General features: G+C 39.3%; 1 protein-coding gene across 2 annotated transcripts in view; it reads right to left on the bottom strand.

The window, feature by feature from the left end:
• The window catches only part of MEGF10 (multiple EGF like domains 10), a 75,653-nt gene extending 66,519 nt beyond the window's left edge, over window positions 1-9,134 (bottom strand). For both annotated transcript variants that reach the window (XM_074165724.1, XM_074165725.1), the window contains exons 1-3: window positions 9,019-9,134; window positions 6,110-6,211; window positions 4,610-4,710 (exon numbers count right to left, since the gene is read on the bottom strand). In XM_074165724.1, coding sequence (XP_074021825.1) covers window positions 4,610-4,710; window positions 6,110-6,211; window positions 9,019-9,134 — 319 coding nt within the window. The remainder of the gene's footprint in view (window positions 1-4,609; window positions 4,711-6,109; window positions 6,212-9,018) is intronic.
• Between the last annotated feature and the right edge of the window lie 10,342 nt (window positions 9,135-19,476).

Raw genomic sequence — 19,476 nt, 5'->3', positions numbered from 1 at the left:
ATCTGAACTGGGCCTGCTTTTGGACTGTAAGTAGATCTCCATATTATTTCTTTCAGATAAAAGACCTTCTACAAAAGAAACCGTACTACATGTCTGACCATGCTTCATTTCTGCTAATAGGACTCTATCCTGATTTGGATACCTAGTCTTTAAAAAGAGAAAATGAAGAAATATATCAGAAACAGAAAACAGAAAAACAGAAACAGAAAAAAAAAAACAACCTCTTCTACCTATTTCACAAGGTTTAACTTCAACTTCCTCAAAAGTAATTAAAATAAGGTCCCTCGGCACTTATCATGCCAAATAAAACTCATTAATCTTTTAAACTACATTATAAATGTGTTTTTTCAGATGAAATCTTCACTTCCGTGCTGTATGCTAGAACATATCCTTTGATTAATCCTTTTTTCCTATGCTTGATGAATAGTTGCTATTAAAGTGAGTAATACCCAGTTATGGATTAAGATAAATGGTTTATTTTCTATTTCATATCTAGAGGAAATTCAATCAGCATAATTCTCCTTTAAAATTCTTAGAAATGTGCTACTCTGTCAAAAACTGTATGTGAAGTTAATGTTCAAGCTACCAAAATGCTACTAGGATCAACCTACCTTCTGCACATGGATGAATCTACAAGAAAGCCACCAGAAGACATCTTAAAAGTCTTTGAATTCTTTCATTTCAGAAACATGCTAAAAATTCAATGGACTTTGTAAATGTGAAAAAAATTGTACAAACTTCTCTGTCTGTAGCTCAGCCTAGCATCCATCTGCTACATCTCCTAGGTATTGACACTGACATTAGGACATAAGTGACAGTAAATTATTTTGAATAAGTGAGAGACTAAGTCAATTACTCAACCTGGTATGGACATTCTGAGGCCAGGAGTAAGTTTCTTTACAGAACTTAACAGAATGATTTTTTCTTTGTATCTGCATATAAACTGCTTCCAGATCACCTCAGAAAGTCCATCAGATCTAAACATTAATTGCATACAGTGTAATTCAGACTGGACTCCATAAGACTAAAAAAACCCCTTATATTTCAGCCAGTGCTTTTCTCTGGCTGTTGGCCATTCTTTTTCTTTGCAAATACAACATTTAGAGACTTTAGCAATATGAGGCTGGCACATTCTTGCACTTCTTTATGCAGTGACAAACAATTCTCTCTCCCCCATAGGTAGTGAAGTGGCACTACCACTGGTAAGGACTACCTCTAGGGGACCAGTGACTGGTTAAGGGAATTATTCTACAGTATCATTGGAAGAAGACTACTGATAGTGGTAAAATACTCAAGCTAGAAACATTTATAGGATCAGACCTCTAAAATATAGTTCAAAATACACACCAAAGAGGTGACAAAAGGATTCTAAGCCCACAGTTTCACAAGCAACAGCAGCTGAAAGTATTTCTAGTTGCCCCATTTGAAAGCATCATCTACTATGTAAAAGTTCACTATGAAGAAAGTTGGTTGAAACAATGGGAAGCATGAAATATTTGCCACCTTCTATTAACTATCGAACTCCTCCTTTGCCCTGAATCCTCAGCTCCAGTTCAAGAACATGAGGACTGAAGGTCTCTTAATGCCTTCCAGGGTCAACCATTACTGAATCAAATAAATGTGTAGTTAGCTCCACTGAAGAATCTTTATTTTTACAAAATTCAAAGTCTGAAGCTTTCCAAAATTGCTTCAGAAGTCAGAGCAGATATGTCCTGAGTACCAGAATTTGGCATCTTTTTATGTAATAACAGTAAAAAATTAGGTCATCCAATGTGATCTGAATTTACAAGCTTCTGAGTATTACTATGTTAATACAGAATTTACTACATATACTGTAGCTATGTAAAAGCTGTATTCACACAAGAGACTCATCATCACACTTCTTATGATCAGTTTGTTATATACTTCAAGAATTATGCAACTTCTGAAGTGTTATATACTTCAAAAATTATACTAATTAATTATTATCATTCTTTATTATTATTATATACCACTTACAATTAAATATGAACATTCATATATGCTCATACAATAAAAAAAAGTAGTTAGAAATTGGTTATTGTAAGTCTAATACATACACAATAAAAATAAAAAGGTTGAAAAAAATGGCCAATCTGATGTCAGACAGATCCATTTTGCTAAAAAGTTGTTTTTTTAAAAATATCATTTTGACATTGCTTTTTCAAAACACTTTAAATCAAATATCTTACTGCTCTGCTTTCAAATTCCAGGAACTGCTGCAAAACAAAGATATAAATGAGGATAGTGTGATGTGTTATGACATTCACAGGGTACAATTTTCCAGGGATACTGATCAATCCTGTTGGTCACTTTCAGTATGTACCTCCCAACAAGCAGAAAGACACAAATTAAGAAACTATTTGCATAGAATCATAGAATCATTGAACATTTAGGTTGGAAGGGACCTTCAAGATCATCTAGTCCAACCATCAACCTAACGCTGACAAAAAAAAAAAAAAAAAAAACAAAACACTAACCCGTGTCTCTAAGCACCATGTCAACCCGTCTTTTGAACACCTCCAGGGATGGTGCCTCAACCACTTCCCTGGGCAGCCTATTCCAATGCTTAATAACCCTTTCCGTGTAAAAATTTTTCCTAATATCCAATCTGTACCTCCCCTGGTGTGACTTGAAGCCATTTCCTCTTGTCCTGTCGCCTGTGACTTGGGAGAAGAGACCAAGCCCTGCCTCTCTACAACCTCCTTTCAGGTAGTTGTAGAGAGCAATAAGGTCCCCCCTCAGCCTCCTTTTCTCTAGGCTGAAAATTTTGCATTTTAATCCAATAAATAAATTTAACATACATACTAATAGTGATTTTCAGACTCTCATTCATCGGTAAAGACCAAAAACTTAATGCACCGCACTGTCATCTCCTAAACTGGGTTGCAAAATCCAGCGCCAATGACAAATCTCTTGTTATCTGTTATTTCACAGGATGTTTTCCTAGACAAGTTTCTCCACACCTGGAGTTCTGTGCTTCACTGCTGTCATTATAGCTGTAAGGGAGACAATAAAGCCGTGAATGTGACTCCATTTTTCTCATTCTCAGCTGAGAAAAAAAACACCAGGTAAAGCAGTGTGCCTTAGAGCATTTGGCTGAAAACATGCTGTTACAGAGCTAGCCTTTCCCATGTGCCTGGGTCCAGGTCCAGCTCTGGGTGGGTGGGAGCTTGCCACTGGGCTCCCTGCGCAGACCAGCCAAGCCCGGGTTTGACTCAGGAATGTGACATGGAGCTTCACATGAAAGGAGCTAAAGCAGCCACCAAAATAGCTCACATGCTGTGGCTTTCCCAATAACCTGGGCTTTTCACTTTTTTCTCTTGGCAAGACTTGGCAGTTGGTTGCCTCTTCAAAAACTGGGCGGCAAGCCCAAGGGCAGCCCCTGCAGTCCAGAGGCTCCAGCCTCTCACCAGTCTGCTCTTACAGGGCCCCACATTTCCAGAAAAAATTCAACTATACTGCCTCACTCCCTTTGACATTGTTAGTTAAGGTTCTCCAGATTGTTTAAATCTCATTACTAGAAGAACTGATGCAAAAGCAAGGAATGGATACAGCTATTTTCCACTATCATGCATGCCTTTTCTGCCTCCTAAATTCATAGAAGTATATTCACAGGTCAATATCACAAATGATATAACAGACAAATGGTTGCCCCAGATGAGTCCGGTTTTCCAAGGAGATGAAGCGATTGAGAGATTTGTTTCCCTGACTTCTGGAAAACTTACCATTGCAGTCCATGCTGCACATGTGCACTCACAGGGACAAATAAAGTACAAATAAAGTCAAGTACTATTGAATTAATTTCATTTTTAGCCCTACACATTTGCCCATCTCCAAGGATATGCTGTCCTTCACAATTGCTTACCTACCACAGGTTCCCTGCCCTTGGTCGTGCCGACACAAGCATCTAGCTACCCAACACACTGTACAACTTCAAACAACCCTATATTAAACTACTAACCATTTACTTCCAAGGCTCTGGATTAACACCTCCTCTATTTTCATTCTGCCTTTCTACGATGCTCTTGAACAAATACTGTTTTAAGAATCAGACCTTCCTAGGTCTGCACAAGGCCGTACAAGAGAGAGAAAGGGAGCCGAGCCAAGGCCACCCCCAGGCTCTGGACACAGCTCTTCCCTCTTTAGACTTATGGGGGAATGTGCCACACGAAAAGGTGGTGCTGCTACCTTCAGACAGTTGTAACAGATCTCTGTATGTGCAAGAGAGGCTAAGCATGGGGTTCAACCAGAGCCCATGCTAAGGAGAAAAACCTTCTATTTCCCTTCTGGTTTTGAACCTCGTATTTATTTACGCATTGGAAAATGCACTGACACTTGTGCTGTGCATTTTCCATATGATCATTAGCTAGAATCACATCAAGGTGGGTTACTTAGACATCTGAGATCCAATTATCCTGTCATTTGCATAAGCACAACACCAATTGACTTCAACAAGAGCTGCACGTGCACCACTGATGAATAACTGAGCCCCCATAACTCAGCTTCCAGAAGTCGCTCATTAAAGAGGAGTCAAACCAGCATTGTTATAAACGTATGGAAATTCAAAGCAAAAAGAAGGTGAACTTACGGACACACATTTCCCTGCTTTCATAAAATCCAGGGCAGCACTGGGATTTACGCCTGTACATAGTTTTTTCACCATGTCTGTAGGCAGTACGGTAACTGATCCTAAAGAAAAGAATGAATGGTAGTTACGTACAATTCATGGTTCAGAAACAAAACAGTATATTTTCTTGCACATTTTAAAAAATATTTAGATATCAGAAGAGGAGAGGAAAAAAGCTCAAAGAGACCTTGATTTATCTGTTTCTGAGTTCAAGGGTCCTAGTGGTTCCCCAACAAGCCTTAAATCCATGGGTGGCCAGACAGCAGGGAAAAGAGTTAAGGATTTTGGCTACTTAACTAATATGCAAACCAGAGCATCACTGCCTTTGCCATTAGCATCCCCTATGGAGGCTAAAGGCTGACAATACAAATCAGTTTGCTGGATCATTACAGCTATCAGTTTCCAAGGGAAAGACTTCTGGGGATCATCCTCCCAAGAGTGAGTTGGTTTTCTAGGGGCAAAGAAGTTCTGGTTAAGGCAAGAGATGGAAGGGCTCAACGGAGAGCTTGGACCTCCTGGGCAGCACTGCACGCCTCTTGCAGTGCTTTCGCAGGCAAAAGGCAGCCTTTTGCCAAACACAGGCCTGCAGGGCAGCGGTGAGCAGCATGCAGAGGAATCAGCACATAAACCCATCAAGAACTGCAAAAATGTAGCTTCTTTCTGACACGAGCAGGTAGTATTTATCAGAAGTGGGCTCTTCTACCACTCTCTCCTGTCTGCTCCACACCGTGTCTGTAAATCTCTCCACCTGACTCTCCTGGCTGCTGACCACATATTCCACCAAGCAGTAAACACATCCCCTCAACACCTGAGACAGTCTGAACTCCCAGCAAAGAACGGCTCATATATAAATGGTGTCATAAGTAAACAAAGTGTAATCTCTCTTTGGACTCAATATCTGCTTTTTACATACTACTCGTACTGATCTGTCTCCTCCAGCTGCTGTGCCCAAGGGACTCTTTCCCACTGCTGACGGTTCATACTTATGGGCATATTTCTCTGAGGAAAATGCTTTTTACAGCTGTCACCAATTTTTAATCATTCACCCTTTGCTTCCTGTCTGCAAGCACAAGGAGTTTTCTTTAACAAATCTTTTTATTTTCCTTTCAAGTAGCATACGCTTTCCCCAGAACATAAGGTTGCAAGCAGCAAGGGGTCTCTTATGACATTTCTGACAACTACACCTCACAGGGTCTAGGGAATTTAATTTTGTGCATTGCATGCTTTTTCCCGACCTGTTCGTTTTCTGTTAGCACTCCATCAGATGATTAACCTCAAACTGATAACAAAACGTATGTGACATTGCTTGGACACATACTTTCCAGTTGACAATTAGCAGTTAGACAAACTAATCATTATAGCTAAAATATCCTACATATCATTCTCGATTTTGACAGACACAAAACCTTCACAAATATTTACAATATCAGCAGTTTGACAATATTAATGATTATACATCACCTGTGTCGTGTGCACTTAAACCAGTTTAGGATGTCAGTACAACTGGTGTAGTAAATTTGGTCAAAAGGATGTGGATATGACTCTTGCACTGTAACTGAATAACTGGTGAGAGAAAGACAGAAAGCAGACAGATTATACCTGACTTAAGTAAGTCCTGGTATAGAAAGGAATAAATATAACAAAATACTCATACAACAAAAACTCACAGAAAGTTCAAGTTTAAGTAAAACATGATAAACTAACTTTATAAAACAGAAAATATCAATTGAAAGGTTTTTCTTCCACCAAGCAAAGTAAAACATATATGTGGAGAGCCATCATGTCTCTACTGTGTAATACATTTGATGAAGAGTACTACTAGACATTTAAAGAAAAATAATATAAGGCTACATTTAAAAAAACCCAAAACACCTGTGTTTCAAATGAGCAGCAAATTGAAGTAGTATGTAGTACATCTTCTCCAATGGCAATAAACTTTTGCTAACATTACTGGATAGCTGTAAAACTAGTTTAGAGCCAGAAAATGAGGTTTCTTCTGTTATCATAAAACCAAGAAAAATCTCACTGGATTTTCTGAGAAATTTCATTTTAAAACTGTAGCTGTATCCATAGAGAAAACATATTCTTTGGTAGTGGAAAGGTCTGCCAGTGTATTTGTATACTAAGTGGGTGTGAGCATAGAAATACACCTAAGTAATAATTACTGAAAAATAGTGTAACAATTATGCCACCAAACAGCCTATTCAGCAATCAGAAATTACAAAATATTAAAGCTTATTTTGTTTACTGGGTATTTTTAAACATAGATTTCTTTTTTTTTAATTTTTTTTTCAGAAGTACTATACTGAAGTCCTATTCTTATTTTCTACCAAATTATAAGCACAGCCTCCTAAAAATAAAACTACACTTTAAAGTCCAGAGCCTCTGGAGCTGTCAGTGGGGCAAGAGAAACAGTCCTGTTGCAAAAGGGAAAACTATTGAATCATCCTTGAAAACTCTTCAGCAGGCTGTTTGTGCTGGCAGTCAGTCAGTTCTTGGTTGCACAAGGGGGTTAGAAAATACAGGAATGCATGGCAAGTTCCTGTAGTAGGACTAATTCCCAGGAGTAGCCAAAACACTTTACTAAGTATGTAGCCCATCTAGCTTTCACTCACTTTCACTCATGCCCTCTGTGACCTCTTAGCACCTATTGCAGGGAACAGCTGCAATCTCCTCTTCCTACTGTCATCACCTGTACTGAGGGAAAACACATCCAGATCCACTTTCCCTAACTGCCCAGAACTTACTCCCTGTTTTTCCTATGTCCATAAGAAGGCAAGCGACCCTAATCCATCCAGCTGTCCAACTAAGTCTGACAAAATGCTGGTGGGGTGCCGACGCTTGCCTGAGGCTCTGTGCTCTTCGTTCCAGCACACTCTACCCCTTCTTGCTGTGACCACGGTTCATTTGTAAAAAACTTTTTATTACTGGCTGGGGTAGATTTATTTAAAGCATATAGCACTGCCAGTGACAACAGCAGTAGCAGCTCGTATCTGGGATTTTACTTTTTCATGCCTATGTACTTTTGTCACCTGCTTCAAGCAACAGCGTGCATGTTTCGGTAAGCTTACTCAGAGTTCCTCCCCGTTTGTGAGACTCAGCAGAAGAAGGAAAAAAGGTCACGCAACCAAATGGGCATGCTTGCTAGATGTATTTTTCTTTCTGCAGACTTTGAGTAGTTTGGTTTAGAATACATTATGCAATTTAAATAGTTACATTTGGGGTTTCTTCCTACTTTGCTTTCGCTATGTTGTAGCTTCCCTCAAAACCACATTTTTCTATAAAAACAGTAAACAAAGCATAGACAATATACAACAGTACCCAGTAAGATCGCAGACACATGCCTGAATACCGGAAACAGGTATTTAGTATGGTAGCTACTTCATATACACATTGTCGTACAAGCCAAATTGTACACAATAGTAGGGACAGAGACTCCAAATTCTTCACATGAAGCTCAGATAAATTCCTGGGGAAAGTCCTTAAGTGATTTTTTTTTTTTTGATAGAGGCATTTTATAAAAATGTAAATACAAGTTTAAATTTTCTTTGTAAAGATTCAGCCATAGCAATCACAAATAAATATACAGTGGCTTAGCAGCACTCCCAGTGATTAAACATAAAACACAGTTTACCTTAAATGCAGGAAATACTGATGTCCTCAAGTGAACAGTTAGACTGCCTCAGGGAGCAGCTGATCAACCACAGGCATAGTAGTAATAATAATAGTAATAATAATAATAATAATAATAATAATGAGACCATAAGGCTTGGTTTCACTACTCTAATCTTTACACAAGAAAAGAAGTAGAGCAAAAGCTCGTGGCTCAATCTCTCCTACCCATTGTGGGAATCTCTTTGAAATTAATGTGAAATTGGGCGAATGATTGGACCAACTAAATTAATTCTTTCTGTATGTTATAAATTTCTGAACCTCATCAAAAAAATTAAACAACAAATCTTAATTCAGATTCTGTGAATGCTGAATAGGAAAGAATCAGCATAATCAAATTTGGCCAAACTCCAATATGGTTAATTATATTTTGCATATTAAAAGCTTCTTTTCACTTTAATTGAAAAAAGCTATTTTTATTCACTTCTTGTACCCAGATGGTTGTGTAACATTGATGGTGCCACTGTAGTGTTTTTTACATCCCAACCCCTAGTACAAAGATGGCTGCATTGCAGCCCAGTGTGAAGCAGTCTTTTGCTTATCCATGAACCTACTTTACTCATACAATAATGCAAAATTTTTTTCCCAGTTCATCACTCAACCGAAAGCTTTAAATCATTTAAAATGTGCCAAGTAAAATGAACCAGAATTTTTACAATCAGAATTTGTATCGCGTATTTTCCAGAAGAAAATGTTACCTTTCCCAGTGGCTGCACACATTGGGATCTTCCAAATTCAAAGGTAAAGTTGTCCCCATCCAATGATACAGGAGTATGACAGGGAAGCCAAAAAAGGAGTTCAAAGGAAGAACCATATTTCCAGAAAGGTGTCTGTAAGAAAAAATATTTATAATACGTTAACAGTATTATACAAACAATAAAGGCGCTAAAACTATATTGAGTTATATAAAATCAATATATAAGATATAAAGCAATAGATACTTAAAGAAACACACACTGTCTGACTAGCAGCAGCCATTTAATACCCATTTTGGAAGAACAACCCAAATGGAGTAGTTTCACATGAGTGGCAGAGTAGGCAGACGGTGAACAAACCATATTTTAGAGGTCCCACTCTCTCACCAAATTGCAGGCAACCAGGCTCAGTCCATTTAGTGATGGTTTGTTCACACCAAATGACAGAGCTGAAATGTAAAATAAAGACTGGCATTCGCTCAAGGTGGCACGAGTAGAAAGTTCAGCTGATGACACACCACCAGAAATCCTGCACACCCCTTGCTCACAGGAGGGGCTTGTGCTACTCCGCTCACTGCCAGCAGCACCCCCAACTCCTGCAGCCTACGCTGACCTCTCAAAAACTGAGGTGCTGCCCCATTTCAAACAGCATCTTTCATAAAAACCTCTTCCCCAAAATGACACACTGACTTCACTGGCCTCCCTAAGGATGTCTGAGCATGGGGGGCCCAGGGCTAGCAAGGGGGGTGATGCCCAGGGTCTGCTTGGGAAAAGATGCGCCCTAACATCTGGGCACTGCCTTGACATGGGTACCTCCATAAACTCCTTCCTACAGGGCCCAGGCAACAGCAGCACATGGAGAGATACAAGCCAGAGGAACAAAAAGCAATATAAAGATGTTCTGCAGGACTCAGGGGGTGGCGGTGATGGGGTTTTTTAAATGCAATTACATAAATGCAATATATATTATATATATATGTATATATAATATCCTTATCAGTTCTTCAAATTGCTGAACGACAGCATTGGAAGGTGCAATGGGAGCTCAGGCTTTGCAAAAAAATGTCTCAGTGCTTTTACTAACTAACCTATAATTCTCATGCAAACAAATTAATTAATCAGAGGCAGGGTTTAAATGACTTTGCTTTACATTGTTAATAGACAGACTCACATGTTGTGCTGCATTAAACTGCTCTTTAAGGTTGAATTCCCAATTCAGTTTGCAAAAATACCCACTCCTATTCCAGTCATACAATTCCCAAATAGAATAAACATTCAGCTTATAAAAAATTCAGGTAATGTAAAAATCTAAAAGATTATCCTAACACTTTGACTAGATCTATCTTTGTTTTCAAGAAAATTATTTTAATTTGCATACTGAAACACCTTTAATCTAAGAGGCCATTAACCCACAAATGCCAGCATGAATGCGGGTAATAGGCAATTGGTAATGACTTAAGCTACTGTATTTCTCTTTCAGTGAATGTATGACTTTATATCCTCATTTTCACACAAATTTTAACACTATGTGGCTACAGAGATCACAAAAAAAAAAAAAAAAGAGATCATTCCATCTAATCTGTAGTATAATAAGAAGGTAATTTCTAATAACTATGGTTGTTTTGAAATAATACAAATATTTTTAAAAAAGTAAGTTAATCAGAAATTTCTTACTTTAAATACTATGGAGCAGAATAAATCAAGCCACGGAAATAACTGTATTTTAAGAGACAAAAAGTACACTAGGCCATACAAAAAAATAAATTAAATAGTTTTATTTTACAGTACCTTCTTCAGAAGTCAGCATAAAAAAGCTCACAAAAAGAAATTATTATATTTAAGATATCTGACAGTATAGAGATGATCCCATTTTGCTAAATCCCTCTTGAAAAATCACGGCTGCTGAAAGACCTTTCATGGTCTGTAACTGTTTCTCTTCATGCAGAGAACTGCACAGCAGAGTATTCAATGTGCAGTTGTTTAAAAAGCAGTAAAAGCATCTCTATTTTCAGCTAATGATTTCAACAAAGTGAAATGTTGAAATGACTTTCCTTCATTGAAAATAGTCACTTTGATTATGCAAACTGTAAACTGTATTTCCTTTTTTTCTTTTATTCTCAATTTCAGTAACTTTCCTTTTGGATACATTCAACAAAATTTAAAATTAAAAAAAATCATTTGCATGAACCCCCTAGTGTAAAACTTGATTGCATTCCAGATCTTTTGCTTAATTATTAAGGAAAATCAAAACAGAAAATCAGTACAACTGATTAGCATTGCTAAAGTGTTTATATTAGCAATAAAAAATGTAGATGACTCATTTAACTCTTGCCATCTACAGTTTGCACTGAGATACCCTGTTCAGAGATTCACTTTTCTTATTATATATTGCTTAAATTATCTTACCCAGTAACGCATCAGTATCTTCACTATCTACATATACATAGTACCAGTGGTTTAAGTACTGAAAATGCTCATGTTGAAGAATGCTTTCTCTATGCAAATTAGTGATTAGTAGATGTGTGAGAGAGTCAATACCTCATGCTAAAACAGAAAGCTCCTCTGATCTCCTACCGCTTATTGTATAATTTATGGTCCTGAGCCGTAAACAGGAATTTTGCTACCAGGCATAGAGCTTTCTACTGTGAATAGCACCGTTGACCTCAACAAAAAAGAACTTCAAAGGGGCAAATGGTTGGTCCCAAAATGCTCTCCAACATCCAGCAACATGTCTGCATATACAGGGGGGCAAAAAAGAAAAAAAGAAGACATTTTTCAAACTTCATGTGGAAGTTAGTAAATCTGACTTCACAACCTGATTAACCACACCACAAAATTAACCTGTCCCATGGCTGTTTACTGTCAGGTCTTTCTTCCACAAAAGCCCATGACACAAAGCGTATGTCTCAACAGAACTGGAAAACCTTATTGCCCCCTAGCATTTTTTATGCTGTTCGAGGCAGAAACTTTTGTTGACAAAGCTGCATCTTTACTCTCATTTGGGGAGGATCTTTAAGGCAGGCCCTGTGCAATATGAGGTCTGTTTAGCTCAGAGACCTCCCTGTTTCCCTGGACTTTAATACAGTCCCATGGCTTAAAAATGTTAACAGGAAAGCAGTGCAACTGCATGAGGCAACCTTATACTACTCCCCTAAGTTTCTGTAATCTAATTAAGGAAATTTAGCTCATTATATGTTTATTACATCAAATGAAGATATTAATATTCGCCAATAATAGTCATGTTAAAAAATTAACCTGATCATTCCAAGGCATATTGTAATTACTAGCAAGCTCATTTTAATATGGTGTAACAGGTGTACAGGTATCCCAAAAATATACTGCCATAAATAACAGGTACTCCCCTAAAATACTTTTTAATGTGAGCAACTAGATGAACTACATTCCTCTCACTAGTCAGCAGATGAAAAAGCCTGTATGCACCTTATAAACACAAACAGTTAACCATTACTATCCATCTCCTGAGATTTGTAGGCACTTTCTCTACCACTACCGTGTTGACAGTTTTGCACGTGTTTTGCTGTGGTTTGGGTTTTTTTTTTTTTTCCCTACAGAGCTTAGTATGAAAACTGGAATAAGAACAGATAACTAAAAAAGGCAAACAAACGCTTCTCTTTTGTGTAGTGAAAATTGAGACACACTTACAAACTAATCTCTCCACCTACCCAGAGCAGAGCCACCAGGAAAATTCAGGGCACACAGCTCGCCCTCAGATTTGTCGTAACAAAAGATAAATAATATGAGGGGAACTGGGGGAGCAGGGGAAGGTAAAACAATGCAACACGTAAAAGAAGTGAAGGTTGCTCAAGGCTGCGAACAAGTATTTTTTGGTCAGCAAAATCAAGTGCTGCCAGTGAGTTAAGCAGGATTAGAACTGCATGAGCAACAGAGAATAGTACGATACAATTGCTAACATGACATAATGGACCCAAGACCAAGGGAAATGCTGATGTAGCTCTCTCATTACTGTTGCAAAAGCATTTTTACCACTGCAACATAAAAAATGCAGCAGGAACATGCCATTTAGCTAGAAGATGAACTGCAGAATAGTAAGAGCTTTTCATACTTTATCATGGTATCTCTAAGGTTTTACAACACTCATTTCTGCTTTCCTGCAGTGATACAACACAGGTATGTCAAACTCTTCTCTGGGCTGTAATCCCACGGGCTGTTCTTAATTACCCTTCATTGCACTAACCTGCATGTACAGCAAATGTTGTTTTAAAAAAGATCTTCATTCTGGCCATCATAGTTAACCTTTCAGACTGAACTGTAAACCTCACCGTCAGTACTGCAGAGACCCTTGCTGGTGCCTCTGCCTTCACACTCTCCAGAGCATGACAAAGCCAGCACCCCATAACAGGCTTAGTGACAGCTACCTACAGCTGGAAATCACAGCTCCAGAGGAGATAAAGACTTTTTCTAAAGAAATTCTGGTGAAGAACTGTTTGGTCCTTCACTTCCTATGTAGTGCTTTTCATAACATTATACTCTCCTCACCCCTGAGGTTCCACTCCTCTACCAGGGGCACAATTTGTTTATAAAATCATCTCTTACACTACCGATATCAGGCAAAGCAGAGTTTGAACCTGACCTAGTCTTGTCAATGATGATTAGTCCCGTGTTAACTTCTGCGAAAAAAAACTGATTGCTTTTATTGATCACATTAGAGAATTAATGGGTGAAGAGCAGAAGGCGTTTTTCCTTTGGAAATCAGTAAATCAGTTTGATGCTCTGTCACATGAAACCTTACTTATAAATCGAATACGAATTAACCTGAATAGGAGCATTATCACACAGACCCTAGACTAGCTGAAGAAGTACAAACACAGCAAATGTAAATAAAGTGACTGATCTTTTCTCAAATCCTCTAAATATGTCACTCCGAAGGCATCGTCACCAATTAGGGGAGCGCAGAAAAGACTGATAGGCAACCCATCTGGCAAAGTTGAGACTACTTGGCAGAAAATGTGTGGGATCTAGACAGCTAATATGACAGTTTGCTAAATGATAAACCAATAGTGCCCTAAATTGAATGACCCTTTGAGAACCCACCATGATCAGAGGCGTGGCCAGCATGTCAAGGGAGGTGATTCTACCCCTCTGCTCTTGTGAGACCCCACCTGAAGTACTGTGTCCAGCTTTGGAGTCCTCAGGAAGGACGTGGACCTGTTGGAACGGGTCCAGAGGAGGGCCACAAAGGTGATCAGAGGGATGAAGCACCTCTGCTATGAGGACAGACTGAGAGAGCTGGGGTTGTTCAGCCTGGAGAAGGGAAGGCTTCAGGGAGACCTTATAATAGCCTCCCAGTACCTGAAGGGAGCCTACAGGAGAGATGGGGAGGGACTGTTTATCAGGGGGCGTAGCAATAGGATGGAGGGGTAATGTTTTCAAACTGAAAGAGGGGAGAGTTAGATTAGATACCAGAAAGAAATTCTTTACTGTGAGGGAAGTGAGACACTGGAACGGATTGCCCAGCGAAGTTGTGGATGCCCCATCCCTGGAAGCACACAAGACCAGGCTGGATGGGGCTTTGAGCAGCCTGGTCTAGTGGGAGGTGTCCCTGCCCACAGCGTTCGGGTGGAATTAGATTATCTTTAAGGTCCCTTCCAACCCAAACCACTCTATGATTCTATGATTACAAGAGCGTTTCTTGATACAGCTTAATAAAATCTGACCCTCTTAGCTTATGTGCTTTATTTGCCCATAAGTCATGGAAATACTTGTTTTGAAAGCTATGGCATCGTGATCCTTTAAAGTTATGTTATGATCTCAGAGGCTGAATATCTGTACCATTGCTTCTAAATACAAATACAATAATACAATGATCTGATCTTAAATAACAGAGGGTGCCTGTTAAACTGTATTTTGAAGTAGGCACCTTCTACTAAAAGATGAAAACTTTCAGGTGGAAGCCTGGAGAGATTGGAAGCTGTCACACCGCACTTTGTTTTCTAAGCGTCAAACAATCTCTTGGACTGCAATTATAAGGACAGTTCCATTTCCAGAATGAAATAAGGAAATTCTGAATATTGGAGGAAACAGAAATCTTTAACTCTCAGCAAACACCTAGCCTTATATTAGCAATGCCCCCCAGTGCTGTGGCAGGGTCCCAGATGGCTGGCCCCTCCATAGCACTGCATGCCCCAGCGTCACACTGCAGTACAGACCCAAAAGCACAGTGTTATTCCACGACCAGAATAAACTGCATCCTGAAGGACTCCGTATTTCCCTGCAAGTCACTCAGCAGTATCTTTTACAATATTTGTTCTAACTTGTAAGAGGCTAGATGGGATTTTCCCTACGATCTTCTGACCTCTTGAAAAGCAAGACTCTTTGGCCCACCAACTTCACACACTGCTGTACAACACTCTCACCATACAGTGAGAGTTTCCGAAGCTGCTAAGCTGGCAGGGGTGATATATCCATTTATCAGTCCTCTTCTCCTTCAAATCAGTATTAAAATGAGAGGGAAAGAAAGTTCAGTGGAAGTCAAGTTTGCACGAGGCAAGGAGGCATGGTAAAGACAAATGCCAGCCTGCCAGATCCTTTGCAGATGGACTCATTATTATTCCTCTGAGGCAGGCTGCCAAACAACACAAGCATTGGGTCACTTCACTGTGGCTGTCATTGTCCACTAAATCAGAGCTCTGTTCACATTAAAAGATTTATTATTGTTTTTTAAGGCAGATAACAAGTATAGGTCTAGAACGTGCAACCCTGGATTGTCACATACAGCACATGGTACTGTGTGTTTAAAGATTATTCACACGAGAATTCGACAGGATGAACTGTTGACAAAAATCTTTTGGCTAAATGTGCTGTCCCGTTATTTTCCACCCAGATGAAAAGTTACCAAATAAAGACAGTTAAAGCTGTCTAGAATCCAAACCAAAGTATCTGAAAAGCACACTTTCAAAAGATGAAATAGTCGCTAGAACATCAACCCTGATACACTTCTTTTACATAAGACACTTCAAGTGAACCATATAAAACTATGTCAGGTAAGTATACTTATTATCTGTTTCTGGTCTGGGTATTAGTGGGAAATAATTTATTGCTTTAACTTCAGGTTTTTCTGCCAAAAAAGAAAAAGGGAAAATTCCTCAAGATGCTTAATGCTTCTTCGTCCCAAGCCAAATAATGAAGCAAGAGTAAGTGATGAACAGAGAAGTTGTATGTGAGAGGAGGAACAACAAACAAAAGGAAATTGTTTCGAAAAATAAATAATTAATTATAACAACAGTTATAATAAACCAATTTTGTGAACACAGACCACTGAAAATCCTCACAGGGTGTTTCTGTACAGTTGGTGGTAGCATTGCCTCAGTGTCATATTTTTGGGTAACAGCAATGTGCAGCTTGTCACCAGGGGACAACTTGGGACCAAGACTAGTTCCCTCTTCCACACTTACGGAGGACCACGCAGGAGCCTCGTTTCAGAAAGGCCATTCTCAGCCACCATCTCTTTCTCTTAAGGGTGTGTAGATCTTGGGAGGTCGCCATTTCCCAGCTGACGGTCTGTTTGCAGGCAAGCTATTGCAGCTGTTTGCTGCCTTCACCCTCCAGCCAGACCTTCAAGGTCTTCCTCCTCCCCTTGCAGCCACTCTCCACAGCTGTGGATTGCCCCGGGGCTGGCCAGCTGCCCCCCAGGAAGCCACAGGCCGTGTTTTGGAAGAAAGCAGTGGCGGGATGCAGAGACATGCAGGAGCCAGGAGCTGGCTGGTGAAGTCAGCCGTCTGGGACAAGGCTACCGATGCAGGGACCAGCAGCTCTCAGTCCATACACAGATGGCACCTATCAGCCCTGGGCATCTTTCCCAGGGTGGCTGTTGACAGTTAACAGTCAGTTAACAGCAACAAAAGCAAATAACACATATTTTAAGAGAGGTTATACAGTAGAGGGCTTGATACAAAAATATCCACACAGACAGACTTCCTTTCCCCTCTCTTCCCCTTTTCTTTTTTAAAATCAAATAATGTATTCCTTGCTGGACCATCAGTCTGTATATTAATCCCAGGTCTGTTTTAATAGTACAGGTGAAGGCTAGAAAGCTAAGAGTAAAAATGGCCGAATGCATGTGTTTAAAGAAAGCTATTTCTCCAGTTAGATGTTAGTAGCAGGTATGAAAACTCTGTTTTTTACAGAGTAACATGGTAAGAAATCTGTATCTAATTTTTAGCATAGTGTCTTAAGCAGATAGCATCACCAGACATGTGATATTTCTTTTTTTTTCTAAAGGGAAATATATGAAAGGATATTGTATTCATGGATGCAACTGTGAAAACTTTGTCGTTGCTGACAAGTTGCCTGGGAAAATCCTGTGGTTGCCTAAATACACTGATGCCCGGGTTCCACTGCTGTGGAAATTCTCATTCATGGTTTTACCCTCTCTTGACCGTAGCTTTTGTGACCCTTCTTTTCCTATTATCTCAAGTACCAGCCTTCCAGACACTGTGTCACTTCCCGTTTATTACCAGCATATAAAGGAGTACAATGACAGAACTCAGACAATTCCTTTAGCTTCCAAGGCAATTTAGGATCCATTTCAAACGTGCCTGCCTTCCTCTAAAAGTCTTCTGCTTTCTTGTTTCAGCCTTCTTCAAAGACCACCTCTGTTCCTTTCCTTCCTCCATTACATGCATGTTCTCCTTTTCCGCATACATTTTCATCATACATTAGATTCTTCCCCTTCCCAGACACAGCCTCCGTTATCACTGGCAAAATTCTTCAGTCTGCAATTCCCCACACTTGTCACAGCCTTTCACTGGACTCTTTCAGTATGAAAATCAGACATATAACACCCTCATTTGTTTATATCTTCTGGTTACTAACAAGTTGTTATAATTCATGAACAAATCTGTTGGTAATACTGCTTCAGTAGATTTATCTTTGTAATTCATCCAAGGAAGTGCCATTTTGCATATAACACTTCACAGAAAATAACGTTGTCATTCTAGTTAGGTCCTGTTATCATGATTTTGACTGTGCATTTCACTCCTGTAAATTCTTATTGCAGTACTTTGTTACAGACTTCAGTTTTCAAATAATCTGCTTTTTTAAAATTTAAAAAAAGTTAATTAACTCTGATGCCATCTCATTTTTACAGCTTCTGAACATTTGAATGCATTACTTTTCTGCTTTTCTTTTCCACCTCCAGCAATCTAGCTCAAAGCATCTATGATTCGTTGCACAAGCCTCTCACACTGCCTTTCCCCTCTCCCCCCTGCAAAGTAAATCCAAAACATTCTCATAGAAGAATGGAGAACTCGGAAGTGTTTCCTTTGACACTTCATTCATTCACTTCTTCCATCTTTTATTTTGGCATCTGCAAAGGTTAGAATGGATGTAGTACTCCTGTATTCTTTCCTCAAAGGGGAAAATGGAAGACCATAATGCAAAACCAGAAGAGACTGGTTAATTCTAATTTTTTAACAAAATCAAAATTAAAGGGACAAATCCTATTCCTGTTAAAGTCAAAGGGAATTCTGCCCTGACCGGCTTCCATTGACACTACAGTATAACCCAATGAAGCCATCCTATAGTGTGAGTAACACACAAGACTCTGGTTTGCACAGTAAACTGGCTCAATGACATTGGGAGATCCTTTCAGTGCATCTTTGGGAGTTACTACTAGCTGGAATAAATGGAAGGAGCTCTACGGACCAACATGTGCAAGATCAGACCCATATTCCCACCTACTCATTTCATTTCTCACCCATCTCCCTGTCTCTCTTCACCACAGTTCATTTACTGCTACCTAACAAGAAGCCACCAAGTGTGGCATCATACTGTGTCCAATTATACTGGTGGCAGCTGTATATCATTGATACTGCCCCAGGAGAACTGGGGTAAGACTTAACTTTTATTCTAACTGTATATCTTTCATAAAGCTTGTAAGCATATGCAGTTATGGAAACAACGCTTATATCTGAGAGCTTTCTCCCTGACCTTTACTTACTAGCTTGTTTGATTTGCACTGCTCCTTGACATTACAGGATGACAATTTGGTCTCAGTATCCCATCTGTGGCCTCTAATGTCTACAGACATAATATGAACAACAGTTTAAGGAGTAGCTGAACACTTACGACACCTAAACTCAACATTATATTATTTTTAAAAAATATTACAAGTTTAAAACCATGTTTGTAGTTCTATAATTTCAGTGCTTAGTCTCCCTATCTGACAGCAGAGAAAAAAAATATTCCTAGGGAGAAATTCTGCTTGCCAGGTGCCACTGGTGTCTGCAGGTTCTCTGTCTTTCATCTGTTTGTGTGTGCATGTGTATGTGTGACTGCACATTGGTGCATACATATACATGCATACAGGCGAATGTATATAGACACAGACAGATTCAGTATACTCCTAAACAAATAGCTGAAGCTGTGCTTTAGTGAATAAATAATACCTGTAAGAAATAAAACTGCTACCAACGCTCATGA

Source organism: Numenius arquata, chromosome Z (assembly GCF_964106895.1).
Source record: "Numenius arquata chromosome Z, bNumArq3.hap1.1, whole genome shotgun sequence".
Taxonomy (NCBI): domain Eukaryota; kingdom Metazoa; phylum Chordata; class Aves; order Charadriiformes; family Scolopacidae; genus Numenius; species Numenius arquata.
Note: the sequence above shows the minus strand (reverse complement) of the source record. Positions and strands in the feature narration are given on the sequence as shown.